The sequence below is a fragment of the Aedes albopictus genome, chromosome 2 (assembly GCF_035046485.1).
Source record: "Aedes albopictus strain Foshan chromosome 2, AalbF5, whole genome shotgun sequence".
Lineage (NCBI taxonomy): Eukaryota > Metazoa > Arthropoda > Insecta > Diptera > Culicidae > Aedes > Aedes albopictus.
The window spans coordinates 488981701-488998076 of record NC_085137.1 but is presented as its reverse complement, the minus strand read 5'-3'; the positions used below and the strand labels follow the sequence as shown (position 1 = coordinate 488998076).

Sequence of the window (16376 nt, the reverse complement as noted above, 5' to 3'; positions counted from 1 at the left end):
GAAAAGTTGAATAAAAATGCCAGCTTAATTGATAAGTTGCTCTTTGTCTCTTCGGTAATTAAATTGTATTTAATTGCCATTTTTTCACTTTAAAGCGTATAAACACTAAGTTAGTAAAACCTCTTTTTAAATGATTATCGTTGCTTGGGATGTTTATCTGAATGCGGCAGCGTTTATAGAAAGAAAGATTATCCACTTTTTTATTGATTTTGACATTTTTGAAACTTTTTTAGACTTTTCGAGTATTCTTATCATATGAAAACGACTCTTTAACATAAAAAAGCAAAACTAAAAATGAAAATGTGGCATCACTGTCTTCAGCCAAAAGACGTATTTTGAGATACTAAAAACTAATATGAACATCTCAAGCAACAGAAATTCTTTAAAATGAGATTTAACGAACTTAGTGTTTATGTTAACGTTAAAAAAATTAAAACATTTCAATTTTTAAACACAATTCAAACATCGAAGAGACAAAGAGCAACTAACCAGTTGATCTGTATAAGACAGAATTTCTATTCAACTTTTCATTATGCTATGGCATTTCAATATGGCAACACTGTCTTCAAAAAAAAATGCATAATAACATTTTTTTTTTATTCTTCAACCACTTAACCTAATTTACAGCTCTTTTGTCCACTAGGGCACTGCGTGAGCGATTCCAATTGGCGGCTGTACGTACATCACCGAAATGTATACAATTCTAATTCTACTACATATATTGAACTGGTTACCGTTGCGCTGCTGTCACTTTTCCACCCTGTCCCTGGGTAGAATGATGTGCACAAGGATGTTGAATGTTTATGTGTGGCTCTTGTTTCTTCTCCAGTTCAATTGGGGGTCCATTATGAATTGCCGTTAGCCAATATTCAAGTTTCCGGATCCGTTAGAGCATATGCTCAGAGGAGGGTCAGGTGTCACCTGCTTTCGGGGGAAAGAGCAACTGACGAAAAGCTGCAAGTGCCGGGGCTGGGATCGAACCCATGACCATCCACTTATGAAGTGAACGTGTAGCCACTACGCTACGGGCCCCGGCAATAATAACATATTGAAAAAACTGAAAAAGTGTTCAGAACATCAGAAGCCATGAAAACCTCATCCAAGAAAGGTATAAAGGATTTAGTGGTTAGGGATTGATTTTATTAAATTTATTATATATCGCTTATTTCGAAAGATAGCGCTAAATTGTCTTCGGCAACATTTTTTCTGCATGATATTATCTACAAATTTACCGAAGATCTCATTTAGTTTTCTAGGCTTATTTAGAAAATAGGCTTTTCATCTAACTTTTGAGTAAACTTATCAAAAAACCAAACTTATCAAAAGGTGCTCCTAAGATATGTAACAACATTGCAGAACATCACGTTATAAAGTTTTCACATTTTTACACTCAAAATGCCCACGATCGTGTTTTATCGCGATTTGGACCACTGTGCAGTGGTGTCATTGAGATTACTTTAAGTTATTCACTGAGTAACCAGCGCTTGAGATAAAAAAATTACTTCCTACCAGCATGAGCGCCCAAGAATTACTTCTCAAAACTCCCCGGAAATTAATCTACGGGATCGATTAGTATTTCTTTTGAAATTGTTCTAAAATTTACTTTAGAGTTACCTCTAAAAGATCCTCCAAAAATTTCTCCAAGAACTCCACTACTCAAGTTTTCATGGCTTTCCTTTAAAATTTCTCCATTAATTCTTTCGAAATTCCGTACGAAAATTCTTTCAGAAAATCGTCCTAAGATTTCTTCAGAAATGATTTCTTTAGAAACTTTAGACTCCTTTATGAATTCTTCCAAAGTGTTCTTAGGAAATTCTTCCATGGATTCCTTAACGATTCCATGGAAGATTCTCTAGAGATTTCTTCAGAAATTCTTTGTATGATACCATAATGAAATCTTCTATGGATTGCTTTCAAATTTGCTCCATGGCTATTTCCAGAAGTTTTCCTTCAGAAATTCTCTTGAGAATTTCTACAGAAAACTATCTAGAAATTCTTTTATGTACATTTCCTTGAGTTCCTCCTGAAACTCCGCTGAATTAGAACAGAAATTATTCCAGGAATCTCTTTGAAGATATCTCCAGGGATTCTATTTCAAATTTTCACAGGGTTTACTTCAGAATTTCTTCCAAGATTCTTTCATGAAACCTTCCAAGATTTTCTTCGAAAAATCTTCCAGAGATTCATTCAGAAATTCGTACAGGTATTTTTCCACCAGAGTCCGCAAGAGATTTGTTGAGGAATGGCTCTTGGTATTTCACTAAAAACTTCCACCAGTATACAAAAAAAATACAGAGGTTCATCCAGAAAGTCTTGCATGAAAACCTCCAGAGATTCCTTTAGAAATTTATATAGAGATTGCTTCAGGATTTTCTCCAGATTTCTCTCCGACATTTTCTGTACGGCAAATTTTTTTTGTGGTGGAAAATGTTTTCCATTTTGGCAAAAACGAAAAACATTTTCTATCAGGAAAAAAAAATCAGGAGATACCTTGATCCATACGCTACATGTGTACGAAAACCAATTTTGAAAATATTGGTTCGTTTTATTAAAAAAAATCCAAAAGCCAAAAAGTGAGGAAATGCTTCAGTTTTGCCTTAAGGATAACTCTAAGAATTTCTCCGCGGATTCTTTGAGCCATTTATTCGGAAATGTTTCCTAGAAATGTATACAGGAATTCCTTTAGAAATATCCAAAAAGATGTCCACACAAGGGAACCATCTTCGGAGCTCAACCGCGGGACAACGACGAAGTGGACTAATACGGAATACGGTCACTGGTTCACGGGGAAGACACGGTCGCCGCACTGTGGGTTTTCGGTCGGTAGAAAGGAACTTCGCCTCGTCACTAGTTTAACTGCGTGTATATTCGCGACCGCACGGATCGAAGAGATGATATATATATATATATATATATATATATATATATATATATATATATATATATATATATATATATATATATATATATATATATATATATATATATATATATATATATATATATATATATATATATATATATATTTTTTTTTTTGAATTGTTGAAAAATGCCATTGAATAGATTCAGGAATTATTTCAAGAATTGCTGAGAGAATCGTTGGAGAAATTTCTGAAGCATCACCGGAAATTTTTTGAAAGATTTCGTGAAATAAGGTCTGAATAAACCCTAAGCAATCCCTGGAGAAATTTTCAGAATCTCTTGAGATTTTTTAGAGAAAACTCTACTTAAATGCTTAAGGGAATCTCTGAACATATGGAATTAGACCTGAAGGAAACTCTGGCGAAGTTTCAACAACAATTCCTGAAACAGTTCGTGGAAAAAATCTACATTTCTTAAGGAAAACGGCTTTCCTGGGAAGCTGCCTGGACTGATTGAAGCAACGATGGACGGTGTGCAAAACTGCGTAAAGGTTTCGGGTGAACTATCCAGTTCATTCGAATCTCGCCGGGGACTGCGACAAGGTGACGGACTCTCATGCCTGCTCTTCAACATCGCTCTGGAAGGTGTGATGCGACGAGCCGGGCTCAACAGCCGGGGAACGATTTTCACAAAATCCGGTCAATTTGTGTGCTTTGCGGACGACATGGACATTATCGCTAGAACATTTGGAACGGTGGCAGAGCTATACACCCGCCTGAAACGCGAAGCAGCAAAGGTCGGACTGGTGGTGAATGCCTCAAAAACAAAGTACATGCTGGTAGGGGGAACCGAAAACGACCGGATCCGTCTGGGTAGTAATGTTACGATAGACGGGGATACTTTCGAGGTGGTGGAGGAATTCGTCTACCTCGGATCCTTACTGACCGCTGACAACAACGTGAGCCGTGAAATTCGGAGGCGCATCATCAGCGGAAGTCGGGCCTACTACGGGCTCCAGAAGAAACTGCGGTCAAAAAAGATTCACCCACGCACCAAATGCACCATGTACAAAACGCTAATAAGACCGGTGATCCTCTACGGGCACGAGACATGGACCATGCTCGAGGAGGACCTGCAAGCACTCGGAGTTTTCGAGCGACGCGTGTTAAGGACGATCTTCGGCGGCGTGCAGGAGAACGGTGTGTGGCGAAGAAGGATGAACCACGAGCTCGCTGCACTTTACGGCGAACCCAGCATCCAGAAGGTGGCCAAAGCCGGAAGGATACGGTGGGCAGGGCATGTTACAAGAATGCCGGACAACAACCCTGCAAAGCTGGTGTTTGCAACTGATTCGGTTGGCACAAGAAGGCGTGGAGCGCAGAGAGCACGATGGGCGGACCAGTTGGAGCGTGACTTGGCGAGCATTGGGCGCGACCGAGGATGGAGAGCGGCAGCCACAAACCGAGTATTGTGGCGTACTATTGTTGATTATGTCTTGTCTTAATGATATTGAACAAATAAATATATGTAAGGAACCCCCTAAAGGACTTTTTGAATGAATCTACGATAGAATCTTCGAATCTCTGTTCCCCTGTTCTCTATTCTTCTGGAATTACATCTTTTGAAGAAATCTTTGGAGGAAGTCTTCGAAGAAACTTCTACAATTCTGAAGAAATTTCCAGTAGAGTTCTGATAATATTCCTAAGGCAAATTCAAAGCAAAACTTCCGTAGCAATCCTTGAAGAAATTTTCCAAATAATCGCTTAAGGAATCCCAAGAGGAATTTCTGAACGAATTTCTGAAGAAGTTTTAAGATTAGCCCAAAGAAAATTTCTGGAAGAGTTCCGGAAATAATCTCTGAAGGAATCTCTGGAGCAATTTACTTGCTTGAATTATTCTAGCCAGTGTTGGTAAACTCACACTCAAAGCACACTCATGAACCGCTCCTGCGTGAGCAAACACGCGCGCGACTCTAAATCGTTTTCTCACGCGCGAGAATTTCATGCAAAATCTCGCTCTCACGAGTCAAGCGCCGAAATCTCGTTCGCTTGTAAAACGAATCTAAATCAATTTGAACGGCATTCTATGTTGTTGTACGCTAGATTTCCTTTGTTCTATTGTACAATCCTAAAAAACTTCGATATAAATATAAAGAACACTAAGAAATGAGTGAAATCATGAGTCAACTCATGCAGGATTTTTTCGGTGGTGAGTTTGGCGAGACAAGAATCGCGCATGAAACAACTCAACCATGAGATTTGAGATTTTGAGTTTTTTTCCAACACTGATTCTAGCAAATCCTACGAGAAACTTGTTTCTATAAAAAAAATCCTGAGAAATTTGAATAAATCTTGAAAGAATTCCCAAATGAGTTTCTGTCGGTGTCCCTGAAGTTAATCATGTAGAAAGTTCTTGAGCATTACAGGGGAAGGAATAATTTCAAAAACATTTTTTGTAGTAATCTTTAGAATATTTTTTACCGAATTCATAAAAGGATTACCTGCAAGGATGCCCCTTCCGCAATAATTACAAAAAAATCGTGATGGTTTTATTGTTTCATGGAATGGTTTCAGTGGAATACCCAAGAAACAAAAATGGTTGAACAACAGTTTGCCTAAGAGTTGTATATTCCACTCTTATGCAGCAAAAATGTTTGCTGAGTAGTTCCTAATTAGACGTAATGTTGAAGTCATTCCTATGAAACTAACCTGTTTAGGGGGCGCTGAGACTTGGAAAACTTGAGTAACCCGCTACTTGAAAGGAAGGAAAAGATATGAAATGGGAGGACAGGGGCGTGCCAGTGATTCTATCACCAAGTCCGTCGTTGTAAACTTAAGGACCCGATGGATTTAACAAAATTTAAACTCCATTTCGCTCATAAAACAAATCATTCCTCCATCATTCCAAGTCATAACCCCATTTACCGTTGACCGTAGCCAAGCGAATGCAAATTGACCAACTCTCGTGGAGACCAGGTCAACTAACGACCCAGATGGCTCTTTCTTCCGCATCCCTTTGGCAACGTACGGTGAAAAAACCGCACTATTTTCAAAGGCACCAACTTCGCAGATGCGATGTGAAACCCACAATGACGACACATCATCTCCACACACAAGAATCGTCGGTTAAAATAGACAAAACAAAAAAAGGATGCAAAGCAAACATTATTACTATAATGCTCGACTGGGGACTCGACTGCGGCACTCAACTTTTATCTCTTCATGTGCATATATGCGAATAGGAGTAGATGAGAGTCAAAAGCCAGGATCAAGGGGCACCACCGGGTTAGTGAGGGATGGATGACCTGGGACCCGCTCATCGTCGTCGTCCGTCGTAGCCCTGCATAAATGGGGGCTCAAATATGCTAATGCTTTTATTTGTTTTTCTCTGTGTCTCGTTTTCAGGCTCCAAGTCCTGCCATGTCTCGGATGGGCTGGGCCCTGCGGACACTGCTCGTATCGGACAACACCAGCTGCCTCAAGGATCGGAAGGTGAGTTTCGCGGTCTACGGTTGAGATTGAGAGGAAAAAAATGGAAAGCTTTTTAGGGAAAAACGTTTCGGTACCTGCGGCGGTATCAAAATCCGAATTTATTGTCGGATTTGAATGGGAAAGGATGCTTTAGCGGAGGGATTTAACATTTTTAATGGAAGGTTATAGAAAGAAGGCTTAAATTTTTCGTCAATTAATAACTAGTGATTGAGGATTTTGATCACCATTTCACAAACCACAGGTTAGATTTTCGCCGCTATCGAGAATTTCGGGTATCAAGACATGATATAGCCGTATACCAATTTAAAAAACGTATTTCAATCCCATCATTGGCTAGCTTTTCACATTGCAAATGTTTTTCTTAAACAATGAGAATTTAGGTGGGGTTAGAGTAAGTGTAGTTAGACATTCGCTATCCGAAAATTGCATAACACTAGAAAAATATAATACAGAAAAACGGAAAAGCCCGAAATTGCATTGCTCATAATGGGTGTCCGGCCATTTGGCCGAATGCCGTTTGGCCGAACGCCATCTGGCCGAATGGGTCATTTGGCCGAATGCCGCTTGGCCGAATCGTGATCAAAAAAATTCAGAAGAAGTTTTCGACATTCTAATTGCCATATGATCATCAGAAATATTTCCTTCTTTTAATAATAGGCTACCGTGATTTCGGGTGAAATTGATCAGTGGGGCGAACTTGATCGACGAGAGGGTCATTTTCATTTGTTAAAAATAACGCTTTAAACTTAAAACAATTTGTAAAAATTGTTCATCATCTAGCTCAAGAGATATTGAATGATGAGTTTACGTGTTTTACAGCCAATTAGTCACATATTTCTGTATAAAATTCAATATTTTCCGAAGCTGCCTGTCAGGCGAACTTCAACGGCACTTCCAAACTTTTGTTACCGTAGCTGTATCGCAAATGTAATGAATACTCGAATGAATGTTTCTAGCTGCCAAGTATTCGCTAAACCCGATTTCGTCTTCATGAGTTCTATAAATATTGAAATTTATGCATTAAATTGAACTTTTCCGGATGTTATAACAAATTTAGTATGGAAATTGCATACTTTCAGGCGTTTTCTTAAGATTTACTATACTTCAAACTTAAATATATCAAACTTTAGTAAACTTGTAAAAATATTGCACAGCTTTTCGCATTCCGGGGTGGTTAATTCAGGAGGAAAACATATTTTCAGGTCTTACAAAAACATTTCACTGACTGATCAATTTCACCCCGAAATTAAAATTTTTGATTTTTCATTTCAAATGATATTTTTTGTAATAAAATGATTTGCAGTAGAATGTTTAACCTCGTTGACTGATGAAACCCATGGTCGTACTTGTTTTAAAGCATTAATTTGATCCATATCGGTAAGTATTCAAAAATTATTCGCCAAAAACTACGAAAAATGATCAATTTCTCCCGAAATCACGGTATTCTTTTTAGTTTTGATATTCAGAGCTTAGTTGGCGTTGAAACTGCCTATATTTTATCAAAGATTATTCCTTCTTTGACTCATAGGCTGTTCTTTCAAGCTATACTGAGGCTGGGAACGGGGACATGGTCACTTAAGTTCATCATTCATTTTTCGGCCAAACGGCATTCGGCCAAATGGCGTTCGGCCAAATGACCCAGAATCCTCATAATGTACTTTTTTCGTTCATTATTAACAGGTTGAAAAAACATGCTACTGTAAAAACTAGGAACTATGCAGCTTTGCAGCAAAAAATTCAAAATTTTTGTGGGGTTCCAATGCATAAGGTTCAAACTTTAGCGCCCTCCAATTTTAACCGAATTACCGAAGAATATTTTAAAAAATATTAACAAAAATAAATACAAAAGAACGGATGTTAAAGATATACATATATTTAAAAAGAAGGACAAATCAAAACGCATGATAAGCAAGAAGCAGAAAAGTTAAATAAAAATGCCAACAAGAAGAAACAAAAAACTCCAGAAGCAGATTAAAAACCTCAAAAAAGCAAAAAAAAAACACAAAAAGGAATTTTAAAAATATACTTATAAATAAATAAAGACTCTCACAAATAATCAGCAAATAGAAAATAAAAAAGGTAAACACAGACAATAGAATAGAACACAGTAGAGGTCGAGACACATAAAACATATAAAGTTAACTACCCAGAATACAGTGCTCATACTCTAATAACAGTAAAATACGACAGAAGTAGGCATTAGAGGAAATTAAACCTAAAGTTTGCAACTTTCGCTAGCATAAGAATAGACCAAATTTTCCAAAATTTTCCATAGATTAGAAATTACTCATTTAGCATAATATGATTGACAACACGCTTTAAAGCCAGTTTCTTTCCCAATTAATTTCATACATCTTAGATCAAACTTCAAAATTTCATTTGGATGGTCGAAAGCACTTGTGATTTGGTGAGCATCTCCGGAAGGGCCGGATTTACAAAAACGCTGCTGTTACCATGATTTTTTTGGGGAACTTAGGAATAACAAGTGTTAACTCGACTGTCAAGGAGGATTTTCTTCATAATTAGGAAATCAACTTCTGGCGAAACCTCATTGAGCATTGGAAGTTCTATAGTGTTCTTTAAGCAGAAATTCTAATAGGAACTGTTGAAACATTTTAACTGGAAATCCATGATGGGTTACTGAAGGAATTTCTAGCTTCATATCTGATAGAATTTCTTGTGACATATCTAAATAATTTTTGCCTAAAATCGCGGACGCATTCTTAGAAAGAAAAAAAAAGTTTGTAAAACTTATGTAATTCTCTCAGATTTATCAAGATATCCACACAAATTTGTTCCTAAAGAAATCAATGGACTTTGCCATAAATCGAATCCATAATATAAAAAACCCCTAAAATTTTGGCTGGAATTCCTCTACAAATATTTAAACATTTCTGGGGCTCCAATTGAAAATCGTGGTTGCAAACTCATGCAAGTGATATTAAACTCTGAAGTTACAAAAGTTATTCTAAATTCCGGTAGAAATTTCTGCAGTTCTTCCAAGCATACTTTGGAATGGATCACTAAAATAACTAAAACGGCCGCTATGAAATGAACAGATAGCGCCACCGTAGCCTTGTGTGTTTGACGTAACTCGACTGCTGTCAATGTGTTACCGTCCATATACGGTGGCGCTTTTGTTTTGAAGTGGTAAGTAGCGGAAAAGTCGGCTTCAATGATCCATTATCTTTGCACATTTCTGGCACACATTATCAAGAATATTATTGAACTTTGTAGAAAACTCTTGTGGATTTTTTGAAAAATAAAAAATGTAAAATAATGACTCTTCAAAACTCATAATTTTAAATTGTTTCAGAATTTCTGCGTTTTTTTTTTCTTCAGAATTTCAAATAAAATATCAAGTCCATGCAATAGACTGAGAAATTTTATTGAAAAACAAAACAAACTTTTGAAGAAGCTTAGAATTTCAAAAGTTTATGGACAGATATTTTCATTTTTTTTCTTTTGAGATCGTGAAGTGAGATTTTGTGAGCCCCTGATATGTGGAGCCTGGGGCCATGGTCCCCCTGGCTCTATAAATGCAGCCCTGATCCACGGTGTTAATTCAATGATAGCAAAAAATGCTAATGTTACAAATTTGAAGTTATGGGAAGTGCAGTAGATGACAGAAAACCACTAGGAAATGACTAGGATTTTGAAGACTAAGAAATCTAAGAGAAAATTTTTCAATAATGCAGGTGGTAAGATAGGCGAATGCGTAGAAATTTTTGAGAAATGGAGTGCCACTGGCTGGAAAGATAAAAAACGATAAGTAGAAACTCCAGAACACAAAAACACAAAAACCAATAGCATAGGAAAAAAAAAAAAATAAAATAAAAACGAGATGTAGAAAAACAATAAAGAACATCACGATACACACTATTTTGATTTCGCGGGAAACCAGCAAAACTTTGCTGGTTTTTGGCATGCTGTAAATTCAGCATTCCTCCCAGCAAAATATTTTTTGCTGGATCTTCAGTATCGTGTATTGACAGCTTATTTTGCTGTTAGACCAGCAATTTTGTCCGCGCTCGACTCCAGCTGGAATTTTTTGTTTTTTTTCTATCAAATGTTTAGAAATTTTTCAGTTTCATAAATAAATGGTATCATTGGTCATTTACAGCTAGCAAACAATGCTCAAAGGCTTGGAATATCCATAAATGGTGCGGTGCCTTACATTCTGTGCTCCAATGGGCTTTTTTGTTGGAATTCCTATGAATTCTTGGTGATTTAGTAAATGTTGAGAAGATGAGTGCGCAACATAATTCTCGGGAAACTACACATGATTTGCTGGTAATCAGCCATTGCAATCATTGCTGACTCATCAGTTACCATTACTGATGTTGTAGTAAAATAAAATTTGCTGATTGCATCTCAGCAATTCACATTGCTGGATGAGAAATCGAAAATTTGGTGTGTAAACAAATAACAAACTCATAAATATGAATTTCAAATAACTCAACGTACATATGTACAGATGGGTAAATTATTGGTTAAATTGGGAAAAAATCCACAGCTCAGGTGAGATTTGAACTCACGACCCTTATTCGCTAGACAAGTGCTTTACCAACTAAGCTACCGAGCCAATTAATGACCCGGCAACTTTGTTGTCATAAGGTTCAATTCTAATCTCATCGATCTATATCATCTTCCCCTAAACCGCAAATATATCCATCTCTGTTGTACATATGTACGAAGAGGGAAAGCGATTTGTTTATTGTTTGAAACTGTTTGCCTATCGTACAGGCAACGCTTCCCCAACCACTTGTAGAGGAAGAACAATGCTACCTGGAAGGCGATCAAAGTTGCCGGGTCATTAATTGGCTCGGTAGCTTAGTTGGTAAAGAACTTGTCTAGCGAATAAGGGTCGTGAGTTCAAATCTCACCTGAGCTATGGATTTTTTCCCAATTTAACCAATAATTTACCCATCTGTACATATGTACGTTGAGTTATTTGAAATTCATAATTGACCACACGGATTGGTATTACCGAAAATTTGCACTTTGAGTGAGTCGAAACTCATAAATGTTCAACGACAGATCAGAAAAAGAAACAAGAAAAGTAGAAAACACCTAAAGACAGAAATTCAAAATGGCAAACGACCAGAAGATGGAATATATGAAAAAAACAAATATCTGAATTGCAGAAGAAAAGAACAGAACACAGTAGAGATCGATACACAGAAGAATTAAAAGACCATAAACAGTCTAAATAACTAGAATACCAATAAACAGAAACCTGAAAGTACGAAAGGCAAAAAAACTAGTGAAAACTCGTGGAACAATAATAAAATAATAAGGAAAAATATTTTAGTAAAAATTCCAAGATAGGCAAATCAACAGAATAGAAAAAAGCATACAATATAGAAATTTTTAATAACGAAAAAATATAAAAGAATTTATAGTAGAAAGAAACTACCTATGCAAACCCACGTAATGTTTCATGAGCAGAAAAAGCAAACACTGGCTAGTAGACATGCCACAGCATCCAAAAGTCGACTAAGCCTTAAGAACTAGAAGATAAAAACCAGCAAGGAGCCAGATAATGCAATAGTTCAGAAAAAAAAACTATAAGGTAAAGAAGTTAAATATTTAAAAAAAATATTTATCTAAACATCCCAAAGGCTAAAAAAAGCAAAAAACGATAGACAGAACTCGTTCCCAGTGAAAATATTGTAGACCGAAAAGGCTAAATAACACGAATAAAAGTGATAAATAAGAAAGCTGAAACATAAAAATTAAGAAATACAGACCAGAAAACAAAAAACAGAAAAAAAAACATCCTTAAGGCAGGATAAATTTCCCTTGGAATTCAAGCAAATAGCGACACCCAACTCAATCGAAAAGGCAATAGTGTAAACGCAAAATGCTTGGATAACTTAATAGCATCAATTGATGCCATGCAGGATTCAGAGAGATTTAAGAGTGCTTTCAGGGCAGTTTGAGCAACGTTTGCGGAAGGATTTCAAGGCATATCATGAACTTTTATTTGATTTCAGAAGGTTCAGGGAGCTTTAGGGTCTACCAGGAGAGATCCCAATGGGGTGTAAGGCTCTTCATTATATTTTAGTTTATTTCAGGATATTTCGTAGATTTCAGGGGGCTGCGATAAAGTGTAAGGAAAGTCTACGGAAGTCTTAGGGGAGTTTTCTAAGGGGTACTTCTCCGGGCGGTTTCCTAAAAGGTTTAATGTATTTCAAGGCACCAAAAGTGATTTCACCAGACTTCAATAGCTGCGCTTCAGTGGATTTTAAGGGTTTCAGGGGGTTTCAGTATCTACGGGTAAGGAAAATCTACGGGAGCCTTAGTGTTTTTTTCATCTCCAGAGTGTTTGAAGAGGTTACAAGGATGACTTCAGTAGAGTTTTAGAAAAGTCCATGGGGTTCCCGTAAACGACTTGTGAAAGCTGAAGAGACGTTCCAATGCGGTTCAGTAAGTTTTATGGGTGTCAGGGGGATTCAGTAGAGTTCAATGGGGATCACAAATAGTTTTCTAATGGGTTTCATGACAATTCAATGCATTTCAGAAATTTTAGCACCTGCGTTATAGTCCACGGGGGTCTCATCGAATGTTGAGATGTTCGAGATATTTCTGGGATTTGAAGAGGTTTCAGGGCGTAGGAGATTTCAGGGTAGTTTTCTAAGCGGTAGTCGTTTCAAAGCGTCACAATATATTAAGAGATATATAAAAAGGAATTACAAAGGTGTTCAGGAATTTAGGTGGATTTCAAAGCAGCTTTAAGACGTTCCAGGATGTTTAGAAGGCTTCAACGAGATACCAGCTACGCATGCAGATTCCATAGCCCATAAACAACAGAGTTCTTGAAGTTCCTAATAAATATTGATTGAACTCACTACTTTACCGAGCATAATTGCATGCGCGTAAGGAGCAGACATGGTGAGACGGTTATTCGCTATAACCAATATAACATTCACGCTGAAGACCTAGGTTTGAATACAAATCCCGATAAACTCACAAAAATATTGAGTTCTTTCTTCGGAAGGGACGTAAACTCATATAAAAAAGGAAAAAAGAAACTAAAAGAAAGGCAAAAGGACAAAAAATCATAAAAAAAAAACTAAAAAACACAAAAGTGCAGAAAGGAAGAATCAGCTGAATATTGAAATCCCAAAGGCAAAGTGAAACAACAAAAAAAAAACAAAAAATTAGAGACTGCATCCCATAAGCAGGACGAACCGAAATCGGAAATACTGATAATCGGAAATGCCAAAGTCTTTTAGAGTCTATCAGGTCTATAGGCCAAAAAGATATGAAGTAGAAGCAAATGCCAAAGGTTAGAAAAAGTAGATAAAAAAATAAATAAAATAAAACATAGCGCATAATGGGGCAATCAAATTAAACAAAAAAGGGGCCATCCATTAAGTACGTCACGGTCCTAGGGGGGAGGGGGGGTTTGTGAAAGTGTGACAAGCAATGTGTTAGGTATACGAAAAACCCGTACGAAGGGGGGAGGGGGGGTTGAAAATTCCCAATTTTAGCGTGACGTACTTAATGGATGCTGCCCAATAAGAAAGATACAATTTCTATTTCCAAAATTTGAAATACAGGTACTCCTCGATATAACGTACAGTTTTTATCTTTGTACGTTATATCAAAGCAGAGAAAAATTTAATTTTGTTTATGCTAGTTTTGATGGATTCGACGAGATATTAACCCCAGATAATGATTTCGGTGAAATTAAAAAAATAAAATAAAAAAGTATGTTAGTTTTTTGTGCTTCGATATAGTGTACACTGAATATTTTCCCAATTTGCGTTAATTATGGGTAAAAAGGCTAATGCTGCAACGAAACATTGATTCAAGTGATTTCGTAGTTTATCTGGGGGTTATTACTGGAAAAAAATGATTTTTTTTAAATGTTGTATGTTATTTCGAAGCAAAATGTACGTTATATCGAGTACGCTGTAAAATTAATAAAAAATATAAGACAATTAAAAGATAAAATCATACTAAAGGCAGACAGAAACTGTAGACAGTACTCGAAAAAAAATGCACCACAAAAAATAGTGTATAGCTTTTGATTGGAGGCATCCATATTATTTTTTAAACACATACTGTATAGTATGTGTAGATAATGCCATGAAAATTTCACAAAATCGGTAAAGTATTGGCGAAGATATCTCAGACGCAAAAAATGAGATTATTGTTTGTTAGTTGTCTAGCTTCGCGAAAGAGCAACCAATCGAGCTCAAATTTGTACCAATGATGCACATATAATAGTATTACAAACATTCAAAATTTCAGAATTTTTGATGCACTCTATGAAAAGTTATAGCTTGTTGAACTTTTTTGTGAGAGAAAAAAAACTTGTCTATCCCAAACATTTTGGCCACCCCCTGTAGAATATAAATCTAAACGTTAAAAAGTGAAAATCTGGAAGGAAGAATTTTAATAATGCGTGCACAAACTAATAGACAAACGAGTTTGAATTGAAGTAGAAGCTTGGATCAAGAAGAAAAAATAGATAAAACGCGTTGAAAAAGGTTAACAAAGCAAGTTACTCAACCAATTGTTCAATAACATAGAAAGATTCATTGAGCAGATACGTATCAGTAGGTCGGATACATATCAGCAGATATGTAAGGTTAACGTTCACAGGAGCTCTTTCCATATAAAAAATTTCAAGCTACTTTATAACCTAGACTTAGTTTTGTTCATCATGTTTAAAATACACATAAATATCAATGTGCTCAAAACAATAATACTTCCTTATAAAAAGCTCCTTCATCAAAATTTAATTTCGTATTCACGATTTACCCTCCCTTTTTTCCCTCACGCTTTCTCCGCAGGTGGGCGGCAAGTTCATTCGCAAGTGTGCTCCCGGTACGGAGCTGGTCGACTGGCTGCTGAACCTGTCCCCCATTGTGCACACCCGAACGCAGGCGGCCGGCATGTGGCAAGCCCTGGTGGAGGAAGGCGTCCTAAGTCATGGTAATTTATATTATTGCTGCTGCTGTAGTCTCCACTTTCTGGCTCGCCCTTTGCTTCTGCTATTCTGCTGTTGAATATTCATAAGCGGACCCTCTCCGACAACCAGAGTGCGTTCTTATTCGCCGTAAGTTATGCAATAAAATCGCGCGACGAAAGATGGAGAGACAGTGTACCTTGCAACAACGGCAAACGGTGCCGTTAAAATTCAAACAACGAAATAATAATCATAATCTGTTTCATCTTTGTCCCCATCTCGCCTCACCTCCGAACCCCAGTGGCAAAAGAGCAACCCTTCAAGGACAAGTGCTTTCTGTATCGGTTCAAGGTAGACGAAGACGGAACGGCAGGTGGGGCGCCGTCGTCCGACGACGTTAGCCAGGCGAACGACCACATACGGGAGGCCCTGCCCGGTCTGCTGCATCGAGGTCCGGACGCCACGCTGAGGATGATTCTTCGGAAACCGTAAGTACAAGCTACAGAAATAAAATGGCACCACCAGTCCCCGGAAGTTTAATTACCAAGAATATTGAAGTCATTTAAAATTTAGAGCACACAAAATCACTCCTCCGGGAAATATAGTCTCGGCTATCCATGCTGTTGGCTAGGTTGGTCGAGTAATGGTGGTGCGGTCTATCATCAGCTGTTGTAGTGGAGCAGAATTTCTCAGAAATTAAGACATCAGACAACTCATTAAAACTTACGACTCCGCCGCGTCACCTTTCTCCCAAGATTGATGCTGTAACTCTTTCGGAGAGCAGACTACCGAATGTTGTAGCTTGAATTGACCACGTCCTGTTTGATGGGTCTCCTAGATGCATAATAGCGAAATGGGGATGATAAAGTTTTCAGAATGGGATTTTGAGATGCTGGGAATTGCAAACTCTTTTATGAGAGCATTTCCAGCTCAACGCACGAATGACGTCGACGCGAACTTTTTTTTTTTAATTTAATTTGAATGAAATTTTGCTCATGTAAGAGCATCTATCTGAAAATGCTTTTCATGTTATTTGTTTTGCAATATTCTTCTAACTCCTAAAAAGGGCGAATGAAAAAAACAAATTTTCTTTTTAA

The 16376-nt window shown here is 37.2% G+C and overlaps 1 protein-coding gene across 4 annotated transcripts in view; it reads left to right on the top strand.

Annotated features, from left to right (window-relative positions):
- LOC109423294 (rap guanine nucleotide exchange factor 4) overlaps positions 1-16376 on the top strand; it is a 957479-nt gene that overhangs the window by 739383 nt on the left and 201720 nt on the right. For all 4 annotated transcript variants that reach the window (XM_062854198.1, XM_029870605.2, XM_020077464.3 and 1 more), the window contains 3 exons: positions 6267-6353; positions 15164-15305; positions 15581-15767. In XM_062854198.1, coding sequence (XP_062710182.1) covers positions 6267-6353; positions 15164-15305; positions 15581-15767 — 416 coding nt within the window. The remainder of the gene's footprint in view (positions 1-6266; positions 6354-15163; positions 15306-15580; positions 15768-16376) is intronic.